At 43.3% G+C, this 16142-nt stretch overlaps 2 protein-coding genes across 3 annotated transcripts in view; one reads left to right on the top strand and one right to left on the bottom strand.

Moving 5' to 3' along the window:
- The window catches only part of NDUFB9 (NADH:ubiquinone oxidoreductase subunit B9), a 28901-nt gene extending 21555 nt beyond the window's left edge, over positions 1 to 7346 (bottom strand). The window contains exons 1-2 of the mRNA XM_029592007.1: positions 7214 to 7346; positions 4534 to 4726 (exon numbers count right to left, since the gene is read on the bottom strand). Of these exons, the coding sequence (XP_029447867.1) occupies positions 4534 to 4726; positions 7214 to 7302 (282 nt within the window). The 5' untranslated portion in view covers positions 7303 to 7346. The remainder of the gene's footprint in view (positions 1 to 4533; positions 4727 to 7213) is intronic.
- Positions 7347 to 7382: 36 nt separating this feature from the next.
- Positions 7383 to 16142, top strand: part of TATDN1 (TatD DNase domain containing 1) — a 63803-nt gene continuing 55043 nt past the window's right edge. Inside the window, exons 1-2 of one of the 2 annotated variants that reach the window (XM_029592003.1) lie at positions 7383 to 7497; positions 12304 to 12369. In XM_029592003.1, the coding sequence (XP_029447863.1) occupies positions 7476 to 7497; positions 12304 to 12369 (88 nt within the window). In that variant the 5' untranslated portion in view covers positions 7383 to 7475. Of the gene's footprint in view, positions 7498 to 9586; positions 10661 to 12303; positions 12370 to 16142 lie in introns of those variants that run through there. The other variant, XM_029592004.1, reaches the window with a different exon arrangement.

Below are 16142 nucleotides of genomic sequence, written 5' to 3'. Positions count from 1 at the left end.
AGAGATACTCAAAGATCATGTTTACACACCTAAAGACAAAGAAAAGAGTTTTGAATTGCATCCTGTATCTGACTTGAAGCCAGTGCAATCAAGATTGGTCTTATATGTTCAGGTGCTTTAGCCCCTACAAAGTACAGCTGCTAGAATTCTGGTAAGAGTTTGAGGTCTTCGAAATTATATTATGAGATGTCGTGGAATTCAGAATTACAGAAATCTATGCAGCTGGTTAATAATGTGTGTATCAAAGGGGCAAGATTATGTTTATCAAAATAGGGATAGGTGGCGATGTCCTTTCATGGATTACAAACTGGTTACAAGACAGGAAACAGAGAGTAGGATTAAATGGTCAGTTTTCTCAGTGGAAGGAAGGGAGTGGACAGTGGAGTGCCTCAGGGATCTGTACTTGGACCTGTGCTTTTCAATATATTTATAAATGATCTGGAAAGGAATACGACGAGTGAGGTTATCAAATTTGCAGATGATACAAAATTATTCAGAGTAGTTAAATCACAAGCAGATTGTGATAAATTGCAGGAGGACCTTGTGAGATTGGAAAATTGGGCATCCAAATGGCAGATGAAATTTAATGTGGATAAGTGTAAGGTGATGCATTTAGGGAAAAATAACCCATGCTATAGTTACATAATGTTAGGTTCCATATTAGGAGTTACCACCCAGGAAAGAGATCTAGGTGTCATAGTAGATAATACATTGAAATCGTCGGCTCAGTGTGCTGCAGCAGTCAAAAAAGCAAACAGAATGTTGGGAATTATTAGGAAGGGAATGGTGAATAAAACGGAAAATATCATAATGCCTCTGTATCGCTCCATGGTGAGACCGCACCTTGAATACTGTGTACAATTCTGGTCGCCGCATCTCAAAAAAGATGTAATTGCGATGGAGAAGGTACAGAGAAGGGCTACCAAAATGATAAGGGGAATGGAACAACTCCCCTATGAGGAAAGACTAAAGAGGTTAGGACTTTTCAGCTTGGAGAAGAGACGACTGAGGGGGGAAATGATAGAGGTGTTTAAAATCATGAGAGGTCTAGAAAGGGTAAATGTGAATCGGTTATTTACTCTTTTGGATAATAGAAAGCTTTGGGGGCACTCCATGAAGTTAGCATGGGGCACATTTAAAACTAATCGGAGAAAGTTCTTTTCACTCAACACACACACTCTGGAAATTGTTGCTAGGGGATGTGGTTAGTGCAGTTAGTATAGCTGTGTTTAAAAATGGATTGGATAAGTTCTTGGAGGAGAAGTCCATTACCTGCTATTAATCGAGTTGACTTAGAAAATAGCCACTGCTATTACTAAGCAACAGTAGCATGGGATATTCTTTTGTTTTTGGGTACTTGCCAGGTTCTTGTAGCCCGGATTGGCCACTGTTGGAAACAGGATGCTGGGCTTGATGGACCCTTGGTCTGACCCAGTATGGCATGTTCTTATGTTGACAAAACTGTCGTAGGTGCATAAAGGAGATCCCTTACCATCTTTGAGACGTCTGTTTCCATTGTAAGGCTGTGGGGTCAAGTTGAACTCCCAAACTTTGTATTGAATCTTTAGGCTGTAGAGGCACTCCTGATAGGGAGGGCAGAAATAGTAAGAGGTCACCTTGTTAGCAGGGGTGGCTCAAGACAAACTGCTGCCTGGGCCGAAGGATGAGATGGCGCTCCCCCGCCCCAGAAAAAGAATGGCACAGCTCAAAGTAGCTTGGCCCTTTTGATGATTTGAAATGCTGCAGAAAGTAGGGGTTCCAGAGGAGTTCCCAGAGGAGTAGCAGACTGAGTGTCAGCGATAACCCTGCCCTAAGTCCTGTCTTCCACCTTTTCCCCCCCTGAAGAGATGGGTGAGTGGTGAGGGACTGTGTGTGATGCACTTTCTGGGCCAGTCCAAGGGTATTAGTTGCCCTGGGCGATCCCCTCCTTCTGGCCCTCACTACACACAATTACAAATTCTGCATTTTAGAACAGATTTTCCAAGAAAAAGGACCTTCTGAAGTTTTCTGAAGTAAAACGATCACGTGTATATTATTTTTGTACATGCACTGCTATGGTGACAACCACTGTAGTGCATGCAGAAAAGACTCTTGGAACCCATATGGTATTTGTCATATTGTAAAGCATACCAAAACAGCACTATCTGCCAGCATGCAGACAGTAACAATCCTACCTATCAAAAGGCAATACTGCAAATAGTTCACCAAGCCCTAAAACTCCAATACACCTCCCATTAGGAAGACAGAACAAGCTAAACTGCTACAGAACCTTACCTTCTGTCACACATGCAGAATACAGACAGACATTCACCAAATATACAATACAGTGATCATAAAGTATAGACAAAAATGTGTAGACAAAAACTGAACTGGAAACCACAAGAAGCCAGACTCTATGCTGTGCAACACTGGTAAAAAAAAACCAGAAACAATACTCTTCCTCATAAAACATAATAAAATCAAGAAATATAACAACGGCAATCATAATAGTAAAAACATACTACTAAAAAAAATACATATTTCAAAACAGCTGACAAATAGATCATTCAATAAACTCATAAAAAAAGTTTTTAAAAGTTCTGAAAAAAACAATAAAATATTTGAAAGCAGACACTTCAACCACCCCCAATAATTAAAAGCAATAAGAATAAAAAATTGCATGCTCTCCATACCTGGGAACTTTGATTTCCAGTCACCCCGAGATTGTTGTGTTAATGGGAGAAGGGGACTGCACACAAACTTTCTAACACACATATGTACATTCTCACACATACACACAAGTGCTCGCAGTCTCTCAGATATTTCCTCACAAACACACACTCTTTTCTTCCCCTCTGGAGCTCACAAGCAGCAGCAGCAGTTTCCACCTTCCACCCACACAGCCAATAAGACTCCTCTTGTTTCCTGAGGCGTAGGCTGATGCAGCTCCTTCTCCTTTCTAATGGCCGTGCATGCTAGCACTACTCTTACCGCTTATGGCTGCAGTGGTTGTGCCTCCTCCTTTCCACCTGGGCAAGCCCATACAATATAATTTCCTTTAACAGGCCCCCGCAGGCAGGAAGAACAAGGAAGCACAATTATCACAGTCCTGGCACAGCAATGCTGCCTCCTAAACTACAGCAACGTAGGCAGCCTTGTACTCTCTATCCAACAAAAATACCCCCATACATTCTTGCTCCCTCTCTAATTCCCACCCTTTCTAATCTTTCCCTTTCACTCACCTCTTCTCCTCATGCACATCCCCTTCTCTTTCCTCCCCTCTTACTAACCCCTTTCCCTTCACTCTCCTCTCACTCCTGTCTTTTCTTTCCCTCACACCTCTTCTCCCAGCTCATTCACTCTCTTCTCATCCCTCCACCTCACCCTTTCCCTCCTTTTCTCACCCTCCCTTCCCTCCCCATTCATTGACCCTCTCTCACCCTCTCTACTCTTTCACACTTACCCCCTTTTGCCCTCAGGCCCTTCCCTTCCTCTACCTGTACAGGTCTTCCTTTTCTTTCTGTTGGCAGTGTGGAAACCCTAGACATGACACCATTACGACACCCTGAGATTCTTTTACTGGCCTGCATGAACAAGACTCCTCTGCAGGCCCGCAGGAACATCAAGCTGCACCACACCAGGCTCCTGTGCAGGCTTGTAGGAGAGTGGGAACCTCCATGGTTGCGTTGCTCCGCTGCAGGCCCGCAGGGGGGGAGGGGGCCTGGGAAAACCCCCACGGGCATGTCATCGAGCTCCGCCATGCTATGCCCACGGGCATGTCATCGAGCTGCGCTGTGTGAGGTTCCTCTGCGGACACATTGTCGAGCTGCATGCCATGAGGCTCCACTGTAGGCCCGCGGAATGTATGAACCTGCTCCGCGTCACTCTCAGGGCTCTTCCAGGCTGCAGCATCTGAACTTGGTGGGTTCTTATCTGGTGGCAAGGTGAGGCGGTCACCACAGGAGCATTTTGGGGAGCACTTTTTGCCATTCCCAAAATGTTGCTGCCTGAGGCAGTTGCCTCACCCTGCCTCATGATAGAACCGCCCCGCTTGTTAGATTAACTAGAGGAGTTCTGATTTGAAGGCATTAGGTTTTGAGTTTCTTGAGCCATTGGTCTACTGCTGCAAGACAGTGGTTAAGACTGGCAATTGAAGAGGTTTGGTCTGATCCTATCTTGATGCAGAGTTGGATGTCATCTGCAAGAAGGTGGCATTCAATTTTGAAGGACTGGATGTTGCAGATTGGAAATCTCTAGTCTAGTGAGGTTGCCAAGGGGATTCTAGAACATACTCATGAAAACATCTGAGCAACTGATTCCTTGGTAAACATTAATAGATGTCAAACAATGTAGTGCCATAAATCCAAAGATGATCTCAAACTACTGCACCTCACATGCTCAAAAGATAGTAGAAGGGATGGGACTATGAGCAAAGATTCCCCCCTACTCCCAGACTCACATACTAATCTTCGATTGTAATTAGATACAGATGGTTGCAATTTCATCTACCAGGCTATTATACATGGCTCAAAAATTCACTGTGAGCCTCCTCACCTTGTAGCAGTCATATCTCTCATAGGATGTGCCTCCTGGAGAGTCAGGAAAAATATAGGGTTGCGGGTGTTGTTTGGCCCAGAATTCTTCCTCTCCTGCTTTCAACAGTTCAGTGGCTTTAACCATATCTATTTCATTCTTATGCTCATCAAATTGGGCCCGTAGCAAACAGGCCCTAAAGCGATACTCATCCCTGTGGGTATAAAAACAAAGAACTTTTCAAGGAGAGAGACTACACCCAGATTTTTCATTCATAATCATTTCAGATTTTATCCACTGCTGTCATATGAAATAAAAATGGTAACATTATGAATCACCTGTACAACTCTCAAGAATTATATAAACAAAAGTCAATTCATTTCCCCCTCCCATCCCACTTCTTAGGCTACCACCATTTCTTCCTTTCTATCTCAGAAGAGGAAAGCAATGCACATCTCTGCTAAAAAGACGCAGCAAGAAGGCTGGACTAAGCACAGGACTGTGAACTAACATGCTCTCAAAGTCCCCATGGCAATCCTGCCTATTCCTCCTTTCTCAGACAGGAAACACATTCAGAGGGAGGGCAGAGGGCTGCCATGGGGACTGTGAGTACGTGTCAACTCACAGTCCTCTGTACAATCTGCCAATTCTGCATTTCACCATTTGTAAATGTCCAGTGACTGCAAACAGCTGTCAACTGTGTCTTAAATTAGAATACAGACCACCTAATCCAGAGATAAAGTGAACACCAGTACCTGAGTGGGGCAAACAGGCCTTGCTTTCAGAATTTTCACAATGAATATGCATAAAATATACTGAAGGTTCTGTATTTGGACCATTGCTTTTTAATATATTTATAAATGATCTGGAAAAGGGAGCGATGAGCAAGGCAATCAAATTTGCAGATGACACAAAATTATTCAGAGTAGTTAAATCACAAACAGAAAGTGATTAATTGCAGGAAGACTTTGCAAGACTGGAAGATTGAGTGTACAAATGTCAAATGAAATCTAATGTGGACAAGTGCAAGGTGATCCATACAGGGAAAAATAACCCATGCTGTAGTTATACGGTTAAGTTTTATGTTAGGAGTTACCACCCAGGAGAAAGATCTCGTTATCACAGTGAACAATGCATTGAAATCATTAGCTCAGTGTGCTGTGGCAGTCAAAAAAACAACAGAATGTTAGGAATTACTAGGAAGGGAATGGAGAATAAAATGAGAATGTCATAATGCCTCAGTATCGCTGCATGGTAAGACTGCACCTTGAGTACTGTATTCAATTCTGGTCACCTCATCTCCAAAAAGATAAGAGATGCACTGGAGAAGGGCGACCAAAATGATAAAGGGGATGGAACAGATCCCCTATAAGGAAAAGCTAAAAAGATTAGAGTTGTTCATCTTGGAGAAGAGATGGCTGTGAGGGGATATGATAGAGGTCTACAAAATTAGGAGAGGACTAGAAAGGGTAAATGTTAAATCAGTTGTGTACTCTTTCAGATAATAGGACGACTAGGGTTACTGTATTCAATTAGCACATTTAAAACAAATTGAAGAAGATTCTCTCTCACTTAACGTACATTTAAGCTCTGGAATTTGTTGCCAGAGGATGTGGTTAAGACAGTTAGCTGGGTTTTAAAAATGTTTTGGACATATTCCTGGAGGAGAAGTCCAAAACTTCTATTGGTCGAGCTGACTTAGGGAACAGCTACTGCTTATTATCGGCATTAGTAGTATGGGACCTATTTAATGTTTGGGTACTTGCATCCTAGATTGGCCACTGTAGGAAACAGAATGCAGGGCTTGATGGACCCTTGGTCTGATCCAGTATGGCAACTTTTTATGTTCTTATACAAACACTTTTTTCTGCAGGTATTTTTTCCGGACAAAGCTACATGCATTGTTGCTTCCCAAAGCCTAACCCCATTGGCAAACTATATGGGTAAAATTACATGCATTGTTGAATGATGCACATAGTTTTACTCTCACTGAAGATGGGCAATACTCAAAGAGTCCATTTTCCAGATAAAAAAAACAACTTTTACCCACAAAAAAAATGTCTTTGAACATTGCCATCAACAGGACCGGAAAAAATCTGGGTGCTTAAAAGGTTTCTTTCTGCAGACATTTTCCCCACAGACATAAAATGGGGAAAAATAGTATTTAAAGCTTTATTAGACAATAATCAAATTGTCTACATTGATAACTCTTTACCTAAGTGGTTTCCATCAATAATCAAAGCAAACATAGGCAGGTTATTTTGCTTTACTGCCCTGATAAAAGCGCCAGCTCAAATCTATACCTGCTTATTCTACAGGGATTTGTTGGCTAAAACGAAGCACATTGTTGCCTCCTCCACGGGATAGGTTTTTTGTTGTTGTTTTTTTTTAATCATAGTCGTTATTTAATCAGAATACAGGATGGGTAATTTAAAAAAAGCCCATTTTCTTTACCTGCTGAGGTGCTAAACTGCTACAAGCACAAACCAGCAGCACAAACCTAGTGATTTATTTCCAGGTCAAAGGCGAACCCTGGCCCTTCAATACTCGCCCATGACAGGTGTAGCATCACTAAAAACAAACAAACAAAACAAAAAGCTGAGCCTCGCATAGGAGCCCCCAGCTCTCCCTTTCTAGGTCTCGTTCTTGACGTCGCTCGCCCGGCCCGGCCCGGCCCGGTTGAATTCCGGGAGGAGCTCACCTGAAGACTATCCAGGACTCCAGGTGCCGCAGGGACTTCTTATACAGTCGCAGCACCTTCTGCCGGTGCGAGAGGTAAGCGCTAGCCATCTTTCCCTCCCCCGCCGCTTCACCTTCAGGAGGGGACGGGGAGTCTGACGGACGAGCTCAGGGCATGCTGGGATTGGGTTGACCCGCCGGGGAGGGAAGGAGGAGCGAGCAGAAGCACTTCCGGCTGGAGACAGGGAGAAGGGGTGGGGGGCGCGCGCAGAGCTCCAGCCTCAATGGCGCGGTTCAAGTTCATCGGTAAGCGGAGAGGGGCAGAGCGCGAGCGCAGGTGCCCGCGCGCGCGCTCATACACAGGGCAGTCGCGTGCGAAGCTTGGCGCCTCCGTAAAGCCTGGTGCTTAGTGCGAGGAAGGGTTCTGAGCCTGAACGTTCAATCGGAGAATTGTTTTAATACCGAGGAACGAATTAGGGGAAAAGAGTAAGACAGTCCAACCCCCCCCCCTCCCTAAACCTCACTCCAGCTCACTAAAGCGTTTCCCTACATTTGTATTCCTTCCATCGTTTTAGCACTATAAGCGTGCTCCGTATTTGGTTGGGGGTTGTTGGAAAGCGTGGCAGGCAAGTCAGTTTTCAGGTTATCCACAATGCATCTTCATCTGGTAGGTTTGCATGCAAATAGTCTAAGAATAAGGTTAGTTTGAATAGCTAGACCAGTTAGCGGCCCTTGAAAACAGAGTTGAGAATCATTTGCTTTAGCTTTTTTTGCATAGTGCAGTGGTTCTCAACCTTTTTTCCGTCATGACACACCTGACATGATGCTCACGTGCATGACACATTGCATACTACATTTAACAGCTATACTAATAAAAAAAAAATTCAAGATACTTTCTCCTGCATCATTTTCAACAATAAAATAACATTCTTTAATTTCAATAACTGCTTATAAGATGTTATTTTATTCAGAAAAAAAAAATCTTTGCTTACTGCATCAGTGAGAAATCTGGGACTGATATGCATATGCAGCACAGAGTTTTTGGATACAGACAAACTCTCATGCATTTCACTGTCAACTTCAGAAAATTCTGACCTCTTCTGGAGTTTATACAAAGCAGAGTTAGGAAATGTCCCCTTTCAACTCACCATACAAAAATATATTCAAATTCTGATATCCCCTCAATAATAGTACTTCAAAATCCCTTCCCTGCCAGCCACTTTGTGAAATAACATGAAACCCTGCTTTATTTATTTATTTTTTTATTTTTGCGAATTTCCATTATTACATTTATCCAGTATAATGTTTTAAAGGAAAACAGGATATACATAATTATTGTAATCTACTTCCGTTAGTATCCTGAAAGATAAGAAAACAAAAAAAATAATTTATAATTAAATACAACTTCTTCTTTGCAAAATTAAGTTACAGAGTATTCCTGTGTCCAAAACGATTCTAGGGGAGATCCAAGAATATAAAGGAGCACTAATTACCAAAAGAAAATATACACCATAAATAGTGAGAGGTAGCAGAAACAATATATTAACCAACTATTCGGAAGTTGTTGTAATTCCTTGCACAGTTCCTTGACTACGTCGGGTTTCCAGGAATTTCTCTAGTTGCTCTGGGTTAAAATAAGAATATTTTACACCATCTATGCGCATAACGCACTTACAGGGAAATCTAATCATAATTTGTATCCCTAATGTTCTAGCTTGATTTGCTAGAACCAAAATTTTTTTCCATCTTATCTGGGTGTCCTTGGAGACATCCGGATAAATCCATAATTTTTGACCCAGATAAAGAGAGGCACGATTATGCAAATATAATTTTAACAAGTTATCTCTATCTGAGGATAACTTGAATTTTACCAACAAGGTGCCTCTTCTTTCAATCTGGGAGGTGTAAGAAGACTCAATTAAATCAGTTACATTCAGTGACTCTCCTTCTACTGGCTGATTTTCTGTTTCTCCACCATTTTTCCAAGACACGAAATAAGCAGATGTTATTGAAGGTAATGCTTCTGTAGATACTTGTAACACATCTTGAAAATAGTTCTTCAATTGTTCTTTTGGAGAAACTAGCCTACACTTAGGAAAATTAATAATTCTAAGATTATTGTATCTCTGTAAATTTTCCAAATTTTCCACTTTCTTGCTTAGGAGTGTTTCTCCCTTTATAATTGAAGATTGTACCTGCTTCATTTGATTTATCTCCATATCGAATTTCTCCAAGGTCTCAGTATGTTGAGATATAACGGGATTAACATTAAAAAAGGCAGTTTGTAATTCTCTTATAGAGGTAGTTAGATTTATCACATTATTTTGCAGAGCTGTTATTGCTTGCCACAGTGCATCCATTGTAACGATCTTTGGTTTCTCAAACATTGTATAAGGTAATGTAGTTACCGACTGAATTGGAATTGTTTCCTGGGAGTCCTGAGTCCTCCGGAGCTGTGCAGTCTTCCTCCCTGAAGCGGCCGTTTCTTCACCGCTACGGATTCGAGTTCCCTCGATTTCACCTTCCACCAAAGGCGAGGAAGTTAACAGTCCTCGCGCTGTTTTCACCGCCAAAGATTCTTCCACTGCACTCTCCCCGATCGGGCTCATCACAGGCGACGCCATCCGTTGCTGAGAACGGCCTGAGTCAGTGCATTCTACGGCGCTTGGTGGTTGGGGTATAGTTGGAGCCCCGGGACTGAGTGAGACTTCTCCCATGAGCGTTGGTGCTTGCTTCTCACCTGGCGCTCTCACGGGACTCTCCGGGGTTGAATTTCCTGCTTGTGGGTAGAAGCCCGCTATCGTTGTTTGAATAAGAGAGGGTCTCGAGGGGGTCGGGGCGTCCTCTCTGACCCTTCCTTTACGTTTCGTATGGGGCATTGCACTCTACTATGCCCCAAAAATGAAGAAGAATAATTTTGCAATACTCGCGGATCAGGAGCTCCTTTCACCACACCTCTCATGGCAGCGCCATCTTGGATGCACATGAAACCCTGCTAAAAAGACATTTAGAAATTATCCAGCATACCAGCCATATCACAAGAGCACTGTCACCCAGGAGTTGAACAGCAACAACCTTACCTATGAAAAGCAAGACTGCAAATATAGAACACAGTACACTTACTATTGGAGAAACAGAGCAAGCCAGACTGCTCTAGATTCCTATACATAATCTGCATCCTAGTTAGCAGAATCCCTCACCTCTGTCAAACAAGCAGAATGCAGATGGACTCTTATCTAATAAAAGACCATAAATTATAAACAAGCATTCAGAGAAAAACTGAAACTCCAAGAAGCGAGGGGGAGAGCGAGGTGCGGCGGGATGGCGGAGCAGGATACAGCAAGCCTGCAACACTTCTGGCTTGGATTGGTGGTGGCAGTGATTGCCAGGGTTGAGGGAAAAGCAGCAACAGGGAGTGATGATTAGGAATTTTAAGTACCCGCTCCTTTCTCTGCACTCTCCTCAAGCAGTAAGCACATGTGGCTGTTATAGAAAGCATAAGCTTGCTGTATCAAATTTTTGGTGAGACACTGGTTGAGAACCACTGGCATAAAAAATATAAAGGATTTTTGCCCCTTGTTAAGATGATAATGATTGACAGGTTGGCTCATTGCATAGCACCAAACTTCTGTGAACTAGGTTACATTCTGATAGTGAGAAAATTAGTTTTATAAAAATCCATTATCGGGGGAGAGATAGGATCCTATCATAAAGCTAACAAATACTATGGGATGCTTGAAACTTGAATCCATTTCATCCACTTTTTTGAATATTGGCTATTATGATTTGCTGTAATACTCCCTGCCTATTTTTGATAGTAATGACAGGAGCTCTAGAACTGTACCAAGGAGCCTCTTGCAACTCAGGTGCTGTTAGGTTCATGAGCGCCAGTGATAGCAGGCCTTCGTTTTCAGATGAGAGTCCTGCCACAGGCACTGAAAGTGTGGCTCTGCCTGTGAGTGAGCCTTTGTCAAAATAACAATCCCGTCCCCCCCCCCCTTCTCTGAGAAGCACCCTTTATCATAGAGTAAAACAGTACCTGCACACTGAAGTGCAGAATTAAGTATACAGGGACACAAAAAATGTCATGCTGGGTCAGACCAAGGTCCATCGAACCCAGCATCCTGTCGCTGATAGTGGCCAGTCCGGGTCACAAGTGCCTATCGGGAACCCAGTAGTTGATCTAGTTTTTCCTGTGTCACTTCCAGGGATAAGCGCTGACTTTCTCACAGCTACCTAGCTAATAATGGTTCATGGACTTTTCCTTCAGGGACTTGTCCAACCCTTTTTAGAACTCCACTGTTTTGGTTACCTTGACCACATCCTCTGGCCACAGATTCCATAGCTTGGTTGTGCGCTGAGTGAAAAAAAATACTTCCTGTGATTTGTTTGAAATCTGTTGCTTGCTAGTTTCATGGAGCGTCCCCTAGCGCTAATGTTGTTTGAAAGGGTAAATAATCATTCCCTACTTACCCGTTCCACCCCACTCATGATTTTATAAGCCTCTATCACATCCCCTCTGTCATCTGTGCTATAGCCGCCAATGTACATAAGCTTCTTCCTTGTAAATTAATTTGAAGGCCCTCCTCCTGCCTCCCGCCTTTTGCAAATTTATTACGCAGGTCATCCTCTTGCCAGTTATATTTTATGCTCTCTGTATAAGCCTCCCACCTCCCCCTTTTAGCCTTTAGTCCCTTCCCCTTCGATTATTTCACATTTGCAAGGTTCTCATTTATTGTACTCATTTTTTTGTTCTCTCTTATCGTATCGTTTATTGTAAAGCCTGTTGCTGCTTTCTGTTTTTTGTTAACCGATGAGATGTTCACAACGACTGTCGGTATATAAAAAGATTTAAATAATTAAATAAAATACATCTCTTTTCCAAGCTATAGAGAGCCCTAATCTATTTTAAGCCTTTCTCCATAATGGAGCTTTTCCATCCCCTTCATCATTTTTGTTGCCCTTCTCTGTATGTTTTCTATGTCTGCTTTGTCTTTTTTTGGGATGGGGTGACCAAGTACCATATTAAGCTTGTGCACAAGGGCTTTTTTTTTCTAAAGCTGTATAACAGAAGGAGCATTGCCTCACAGTAATCATCTGTGTTGTTTTTAGATATTGGCATCAACCTGACTGATCCTATGTTCAGAGGGATTTACCGAGGTACCCGGAAGCATCCCGGTGAGTTGATCTCGTGGCAGCTGTCTGGTATTGCAGCTTCCATGAGCTGGACAGCAAACATGCGGTTATTTCCCCCCTGTGATTCTATAAATAATTTAGAATTTATGTAAGAATAAAAAGCAATCGTTTTGTAATTATTACTTTTTTTTTTAATCTTATTCTGAAAATATGAAAGGGTTTTCCTTTCTTCCCGCTGTCGCTTGCTGGTTAAGAAGCCCTGTACAAATATTTTAATTTGGAAGTTGCAGAATATTTTGCATTTTAAATAAAAATAAATTAATAAATACACCTTGCCGGGAGCCCAGAGGCTGGACTCTTCAGCGCTGTCTGTGTGCCCAGAGAGGTTGTCCTGCCCCTTGCGCCCCTGCTCTGGGTGAGCTTCCATCATCATCATCTCCTCCGGGGACTTGGGCACCTCACTGCTCTCCGTCTTGCTTTTGGGATAGAATCCCATTGCAGTAACACTATAGCACGATTGCAGGAGCTTGCAGGGTTTTACGGTTTGATGATTGAACTGTGAGTGAGGAGAACTAGGGCAGTAGGTCCGGTCATCTTCACTATTGACTCTCTCTGTGACCTTTGGCATGTAATTTATCTTCCTAATAAGTAATATTAATAACATTCAGGCTGATACAGTTGGACGCGCGTTTTCCCTTACCCCTTATTCAGTAAGGGGCGGAAAATGCGCGTCCAACCTGCCGAACCTAATAGCGCTCTCATCATGCAAATGCATGTTGAGGGCGCTATTAGGTATTCGCGTGCGATTCAGAAAGTAAAATGTGCAGCCAAGCCGCACATTTTACTTTCAGAAATTAGCGCCTACCGTTTCTACAGCCGGGCCTCATTTGAATACTGTATCGCACGCACAGGCGAGTGGGCGTTCGCCTGCTCTCCCGCGGACTTTACTGAATCGGCCTAATTGTTCTTTATGCCTTTAGTGAAGGCAACCAAGGCAGCAAAAAAAAAAAAAAAAAAGCAAGTGCAGAGAGACTGATTTTTTTTTTTTTTTTGCTTCCCAGTTGGTTGAATTTGGGCCACTGTAGCAAAAGTGGCTTTCTGAGCTAACTCTGGCGAGAGCTGGCCCCTTCCCTCGCTGCGGGCAGGGGGCACCGTTCTAGGATAGCTGTGTGTCTGTCCCCATTGGTGTCCCGTCTCCTTTACTGCTCCACACTGATTGTCCATCGCCAATGCTTCCGGCACAATCTCATCAGCCACATACTAATACATCACTGGCTTTTATTTAGAAATGAAGAAAGAGAATAGAAACCCAGTATCTGCATGTCAGAAATCTGTTCTGTAGTGCAGAGCTCTGGGAGCCATATTGGTTGTAGAAAAACCTGGTGTCTTAAGAATTATCCAAAGGAGTTTTCACTACATCTGAAAAGGGACCCAGGAGATCCCAAAACCTCTTGGTTAGGCAGAGAATCTCAAATGTTTTTGTAACAGATGCCAGAACCAAGGTTTTGGGCCGCCTCCTTCCATAAAGTCTTTTCCTGAACTCTCAAGTGACGTACTGACCCCTTTCTCTTCTCTGGGGCTTCTCACCCTACTGTCTCCATTTCATCTCTGTCTTCCTGGCCTTCCTTTCCCATCTCTCCCCATTTTGCCCTTCAACTCTCCACCCTTGCTCCTCATTCCTTTGTGCCCCCCTCTATTTTCTGGCTGTCATTTCTCTGTCTCTCGTCCTTGTATTTCCCCAGTCTCTGAATTCATTCATCTTTCTTCCCTCCACCTCCTTTACATAGTAGCACAGTAAATAACGGCAAATAAAGCCCAAAATGGCCCATTCAGAGGGGCCAGCAAGGTGTTTCGGGTTGTAAGTGCCGCTCCCTGCACGTTACCCCCATGCCGTCTCTTGCTTCCTGTGCTGCCATCTCGTTCTCGCTCCCCTCGCCCATGCCTCTTCCAAGCTGCTGTCTTTCACTGTCTCTTTTTAGGGCTGAAGGGATAATGCTGACCTAATTGCAGGAGCTTGGTTGGGTGGTGAACCTGACCAAGAGCAATCTTCAACCGTCATAGTCATTGGAGTATCTGGGGTCCAGTTCAACACAGAACAGGACAGAGTTTTGCTACCGGACGTGCGAATCCAGAGATTAATGTCTCAAGTGCATCAATTGATAAACACCATACGCCCGACGGTGTGGTCCTACCTTCAGGTACTCTGCTTGATGGCAGCTAGCCTTGAAGGGGTGCCTTGGGCAAGGGCGCATATGCGTCTTCTTCAGCGCTCTGCTATCTTGTTGGAACCCACAATCTCAGGATTATGCGGTTTGGCTTCACTTGCCAATGGAAATCTGCTCCCACCTCCAGTCTTGGTTGCAGGAGGATCATCTGAGAAAGGGAGTTCCCTTGCCTTTCCGGCCTGCTTGGTACTCACGACAGATGTGAGTCTCCGTGGTTGGGGGGCTCACTGACTGGATTTAATGGCCATGGGGCACTGGAATGCCAAAGAGTCCCGCTGGAACATCAATTGCCTGGAGGCCTGGGTGGTATGTCTGGCATGCTTGCAGTTCAATAGTTACATACACATAAAGAGAATAATTTGTGTGTATAATATATTCATGCAATGATTTTATTGATATCACACACTGTAAAATCACATTTCTTACTAAACAATATTTAAACTAACACACACCCACTCAACTCACATTCATACTATTAAAATACAAACACCTGAGAACATCGTGACACTGTATACATACATATACCAATACCTAATATTTAAATACAAATTATTTTAATACATCATTTTGTCCATGTGTGCCCAATATTATATGTTTTATAATAATTTCCTCAATATTTCATCTTCTTATAATACCATGTATCCAATCTTGTTTGTAGTATTTCCCTCAATATTCCTTCTCTTCTAATTGCCTTCGCACACCACGGGTAAAATCACCCCGATCCACTCGGGTTTCTCTCCAAATGTTTTTACACAAACATAATTCCTTGTAATTCGTATGTTCCGTCCAACAAAGATCCTTGTTTCACCCCCTCGTCAGGGCTTCTTCAGGGACTCATCAACATAACAGGTACCGACTTCCCACCTTCAAATACCTCAGTTCCTCAAACCCAATATCAAGTATCCAATCTGAATTTTCAACAACATTTATTCAGATTCACAATCTTATTTGTCAGTTTATAATCCAAATCTCTTTACAGGGTATTCACCTCTCCATCAGAACCATCAGATATCACATGTCAAAAAAGCTTGCAGTTCAGCCATAGGCTGTGGAATCGAGCGGTTTACATGATGTCGGACAACGTGATGACTGTGGCCTATATTAATTGCCAGGGAGGAGCCAAGAGCCAGCAAGCGTTGCAGGAAATAGACCAGCTGATGGACTGGGCAGAAGGTCATCTGCAGATGATCTCGGCCTCTCACATTGCAGGAAAAGATAACGTAAGAGTGGACTTTCTCAGCAGGGAGAGTCTGGACCTAGGAAAGTGGATGTTGTCAGCCGAGGCATTTCAACTGATTGTGGGTCACTGGGGCCTTTTGTTCCTTGACCTGCTGGTGACTTCTTGAAATGCAAATATTCCTCGCTTCTACAGTCGCAGGAGAGATTCGTGATCCCTGGGAATAGATGCACTTGTACAGGTCTGGCTAGAAGACAAATTGCTTTATGCCTTTCCTCCGTGGCCCTTACTGGGCAGGATAATTCGTAAGATCGCAGGGGGCTAGTACTCTTGGTGGCACCAGACTGGCCCAGGCATCCGTGGTATGCAGATTAGTGACGTCTTCTGGTAAACGCCCCTCTTCATCTTCCGCA

This window comes from Rhinatrema bivittatum, chromosome 2 (genome assembly GCF_901001135.1).
Source record: "Rhinatrema bivittatum chromosome 2, aRhiBiv1.1, whole genome shotgun sequence".
NCBI classification, from domain to species: Eukaryota; Metazoa; Chordata; class Amphibia; order Gymnophiona; family Rhinatrematidae; genus Rhinatrema; species Rhinatrema bivittatum.
Note: the sequence above shows the minus strand (reverse complement) of the source record. Positions and strands in the feature narration are given on the sequence as shown.